The sequence below is a fragment of the Pteropus medius genome, unplaced genomic scaffold, assembly GCF_902729225.1.
Source record: "Pteropus medius unplaced genomic scaffold, Ma_sr-lr_union100, whole genome shotgun sequence".
Taxonomy (NCBI): domain Eukaryota; kingdom Metazoa; phylum Chordata; class Mammalia; order Chiroptera; family Pteropodidae; genus Pteropus; species Pteropus medius.
Genome location: NW_024349803.1, coordinates 9,997,024 through 10,002,117, shown reverse-complemented (window position 1 = coordinate 10,002,117; position 5,094 = coordinate 9,997,024). Strand labels below are relative to the sequence as shown.

The window sequence follows — 5,094 nt, the reverse complement described above, 5'->3', positions numbered from 1 at the left end:
CTTCCCCGCTACAGCGCACCCGTTTCCTGGAGCTCCCTTCGAGTCCGCAAGGTCAGGCGCAATCTGGAACCCTGGTTTCAATTTTCCGGCTTCCACCGCCGCCCGAAGCCTTCCTCACTCCGACCCACCTGGTTCCCCTTCCCAGCCTAAGCCCTCCAAGGAGAAGGCTGGGCGCCTTGGTGGGGCGGAGCGCTCCAGGTCCTCCCTTGCTTGGGTACTCTGAGCACCCAGGGCGCTGGAGCGCCAGGCTCTGCGGGGAGACACCCAGACCCCTGTAAGCTTCATCTTAGGAGATGTTAGGGGACACTGAGCTATGAGGGAGATCAGAGTGGCTGACAGGACTGTCAGTTGGGGTTATATCAGACAGCAAAACCGCGGCGCCTCCGCCCTAGGCCCCCTGGGCTTCCTAAGGGGCGGGGGCGGGGTCTTCCCTAAGCGCCCGGAGCCTCCAGACCCGACGGCCACCAGAGGCAAGTCACTTACTAATTGTCTCGAATTGTAAGAGGGTTTTGTGATGCTAAGTAAGCGTGGCGCAGCCCGCCCGGCCTCCCCCCGAGCGTCCCCCAGTCCGCCTTTGTTTACCTTCGCCTGATCGCTCATTTATTTATCTATCTATTATTTATAGGCGTCCCCTCCTATTCAGCGCCCGTGTATGTTAATTGTATTATACCATTTAATTCTAACATCGGTCTCAAAAGAGCTCTTAATGAGAAAAGCATATACAACACGGATCACTTTGCTATTCAGCTCAGCCAGATGGACAACTGCTAACTTTTTTTTTTTTTTTTAATAATGAAAACCCCCCTTTGACAAAGGGACTCGGATGAATAGGCTCCAAATAACACCTCAAACACTTCTAATTGTTTTGAAGACAATATGCTAATCCGTGGGTTTCAGCTTTGGTGTCTGTTGACAACGTTTCCCGTGCACTTCCAGCCACTGACTCCTTTGGAAACCGCAGAGGCAAGCGCACAAATCCCTCAGCAGCAGCAGAAAGCAGACAAGCCACTAGGCTGCCCCCTCCCACCCACCCAGCCTCATCCCGCACCGCATTAAAGCCAGTGGGGAAAGCACACTATGTACTGAAAAGCACATGTGAGCGCGGCTTTGGTGGTGAGACTGGGGTGAGACAGGGGACTGGGGATAGCACCCTTCGATTTTGAGACCAAGTTCTAAAGAGTTGTGCTGAAAGGCATCAGAAGGGCCTTTCTTTCCTACGAAAAACAGCAATCTTCAAGCTAACATTCACCCAGTGGGGGAAAGGAAAGGTCTTTTTCCTTGTTTGTTAAACACTGAGGGCTACAAGTTACTGAATTTTATGATTTTTTACAAACTCCTTGCCCCAGCTGTGTCACTATGGACTTCCTTTTTCTTTTGCTCCTGCAGGGTCTTAGTAAAAACTCTCCCACTGCCTTACGTTTATTTTTTAACTCAGGAACCAGTATTGAGTCCCAAAGACTTAAAAAAAAAAAAAACAACCCAACTCGATTCCCTGGTCTTCTCCCCATGCATTGAACTTAAATCCCCACAGCAAGATCCGGGCTTGAGACCCAACTGGTTCCCAATAGACTCCGATTCTCTCTATTCCTTCGGAGTTTGGTTTAAAAAAAGAAAATGCACCCAGACCAATGGGTCAGCCTTTGTTTTAGCTCATTCGCTCCTTGAAGTGGTCTGACTACTTTGTGAAGAATGTAGGGAAGGAGTGACATCCCAGAGACGGATACCTTTGTCTAGCCTCTAAAGGCAAAAAGCGGATCTGAAGGGCGTGCTGTCTGGACAAATTCCAGACTCTGGGCCCCTTTGCACCCAGCCTGGAGGCCACCAGTCTCAGCCAACGCAGGCCAGCTACCTGCCGCCACAGCTAGAGTCACTCACGCATCTCAGCCTCCCAGCGACCCAACCCTCCCGCCCGCGGTCCTGGCCTCCTGACTTCAGATTTTATGCACATCAAAGGTTACTTTTTGCAGTGACAGATTGTCTTTATTCAAAACGTCTTTGTTCAACAAATGAACAGAGTAAGGAGATGAAATCCTTCTAGGTACATTTCCAAGACATCGTCAAAACATTTATGACCATTTAGGATGTTTTTATTCTTTTAATTTTTGTTCACTTTCTACTTCCTGACTTCATAACCCGACATTCTGTCTAAAAGTAAACTTAGATCTCTAGGAGCACTGCTTTATACAAAGTAAATAACCATGTGGGTCCTTTTGTTTTACCTTTAAAGAAGCAAACACTACCATAGCATGATTTTAAATAGAAATGTTTCCCTTTCTGTAGTTTTAAATTTTAAGCCTTTCCTCCACAAATGTAGAGCAAATGGCACCTAGTTGTGTCTGATGGCAAAAGACAGAGCTAACTCTTTCTTCAGGGTGCAAAAGAAAAAATATGCATATTCTAGATATAATACCAAGATTTGGGAGTTCTGGAGTCCAAAGCCCAGCAGAGGAAAGAGAAGGTACATAAATAAAGCAAACTGCCTACTTCTTTCTTTTCTTTTCTTTTCTTTTTTTTTGTCCAAAAGGGGTACAGTTGGAGATTTGTTTTGGGACAGTTGGGGTAGGGGCAACTGTATAGCTGTCATAACGTTCACAAGTTTCTGGCACCTGTCTGCGCCTTGGGTCCGGTAGGAAGCCCCAACCATCCCCCTGGAAGAGAGAGGCAGAGTCTGGGGTAGGGTAGGAAGCAGCCGGCAGGGCTGGGCCCCTAGGCATCTGCAGGCCCGGGCTAGGCGCAGAGGACAGGGTGCAGACCCCGCATCCAGGCCGCCCTCCACGTCTGGCAGACCCGGTTGGGGGTTACATGGCCGTGGCGTGGGCTGACGAATAAGGGTCTATGCCAGTCTTGGTCATGCCCGGGAAGAGGATGTAGGCGACGGGGGGCTGCAGGGTGGAGGCAGACCAGGCAGTACAGTTACAGGGCACCACGTAGCCTGGGTTGGTAGGGGACGGGTGCGTGTGCGTGTGCTGGCTGGGGCAGCTCAGGCTGCCGAAGGCGCCGTTCTGGTAGCCCAGGGTGGACGCGTAGGGCAGCGCGCTGGTGGCCAAGGTGTGGGGCACTTCACCCATCTTCTGAATGGCGCTCGAGCTAAACTGCGCGGGGTCCAGCAGGGAGTAGGGCGCCGAGGCGGGCGGCAAGAAGGCCCGGGCTTTCTCGGGCGCGCTCAGGAGGCCGTCGGAGGCCCCCACGGGCAGGCCGGCCGCCTTGAGCGGGTCCGTGTCGCCCAGGTAGGGCAGGGGGAAGACATACCTGTCCTTCTTGAGCAGATTCTTGGGCTTGCGCCGTGGCCGGTACTTGTAGTCTGGGTGCTCCTTCATGTGCTGGGCACGTAGCCTCTTGGCCTCATCGATGTACGGCCTCTTCTCTGCCTCGGACAGAAGCTTCCATTCGGCGCCTAGGCGTTTGCTGATCTCTGAGTTGTGCATCTTGGGGTTTTCCTGGGCCATCTTGCGTCGCTGACCTCGGGACCATACCATGAAGGCGTTCATGGGTCGCTTGATGTGGTCTGAAGGTTTGGACATGGTCCCGGAGGCTAGGCGGGTGGGGGTGGGGAGTGCAGGGACTCTTCAGGCGAGCCTCCGCGCGGTCGTCTGTTTGCCTGTCTGTCCGTCCCGAGCCGGCGCTCTGAGCTCCCCTCGCCTCCGCACCGCTGAGGGGAACCCAGAGAGAAGCACTAACCCCGCAAAGTTCAGCTGATCATGCCAGTCTCGGCACACAGGCAGGCCCCGGGGGGCTCGTGGGGGCAGGAAGGGCGGGGCAGGAGAGGGCGGCCGGCCGGGGGGCTGCTGGCACCAGAGCCTGGGGCCCAAGTACCGGAGTCTCTGGGATTAAGTGGCCAGGTAATTTGCTGGAGAGGGCAGGAAGCTCCTCCTTCTCCCCCCTCTCCACCTTCGCCTTCTCTGGTTCTCTTCTCTCCTGTGTCTACGGCCGTGGCTCCCTCCCCCCTCCCGTGGCTTTCCCGGAGCAGCCTTGCCTAGCGCAGCACCTGGCTGAGAATGCGGGGTGTCTGGTGTACGCGAGCCAAAAGCGGCGAAGTTCAAAGCCGAGGTGGGCCCGGACGGCACGCACTCTGACATAAGCGCGGGGCGGTGACTCCCCAACCTGGTCGCCAATCAGCAGCAGAGAAGGCGAGGGGGCGCACCTGCCAACGCGCGGGCGGAGGCAAGAGGGAGCGCGACTGGTGGGGGCGGGGAGAGGTGTGAGAGAGAAACTGACATGGGGAAGAGAACAGAGCGGTCAGCGCAGGACTGGGGACTTGGATTCCACATTGTTTTTGGCACTGTCAACAAATAAAACTCTTCATGCCTGTGTCCTTTCCTGGTTGTGCAAAGGGGAATTAACTCTTCGAATACAAAGACCCAGGGAGGTGGGCAGCAAGGGGAGCGAGCGGAGAGCGCGTGTTGATAAATAGGACAGCTTCGCCACAAAATGCAAGGACAACACTTTTCCCCCTTGTCAAAGATCCTTGGAAGAGAAAAAGAATATATCATACGCAGGTTAAAAAGCGAAATAAACTTTTCGCGCCATATCCTCGGCAGTCCTCCGGCGGCGTTCCCATGGGACGCCCCTGCGGCTCCGCCTCTACCCCTACCCCATGATGCAGAGCCAGGTCCAGGCGCTGGGTCCCGGTCTAGCTCAGCGGCGCGTTCCAAGCCGATGCCGGAAAGCCTCGCGTACCGCAGTGCAGAGATTTCAACCCCGGTTGGTGAGCCTTGAAGAGCACCGCGATCCACTCTTCACCGTGGAGGGCGCGGGTATGGGATTTCCATCACGATTCCTATTTATGTTTAGTTTTTTTAAACCTCCAACTTGCCCTCCATATCTGCCCCAACCGCAAGGACAGCCTGAAGCTTGGCAGGCGCGCGGCCAGGCTGGGGGCTTTCCTGTCGCCCTTTCTGCAGCAACTTTAGAGCGGAGTCTCAGGCTGTACCCGCACCCAAGGTCGGTTTGTCCCTGGGCACTTCTTCCCACCCAGTGAGAACGCAAGACTCGGTTCTTGCGTCAGATGAGCATTCTTCGGGTAAAGAGGACGAAATAACCCGCAGATCCAACCTGCGCGCCTGTTTCCTTTGAATAATTGCCTGCCCAATGTGA

General features: G+C 54.5%; 1 protein-coding gene across 1 annotated transcript; it reads right to left on the bottom strand.

The window, feature by feature from the left end:
• Positions 1–1,970: 1,970 nt before the first annotated feature.
• SOX14 (SRY-box transcription factor 14) lies at positions 1,971–3,993 on the bottom strand. Its single transcript, XM_039836827.1, has one exon. It carries the CDS (start codon positions 3,519–3,521, stop codon positions 2,799–2,801), a length of 723 nt encoding a protein of 240 aa, XP_039692761.1. The 5' UTR covers positions 3,522–3,993; the 3' UTR covers positions 1,971–2,798.
• Positions 3,994–5,094: the final 1,101 nt, after the last annotated feature.

Excerpts from the sequence above, each read along its gene's own strand:
- SOX14 (XM_039836827.1), bottom strand. The coding sequence starts at position 3,521 with ATGTCCAAACCTTCAGACCACATCAAGCGACCCATGAACGCCTTCATG.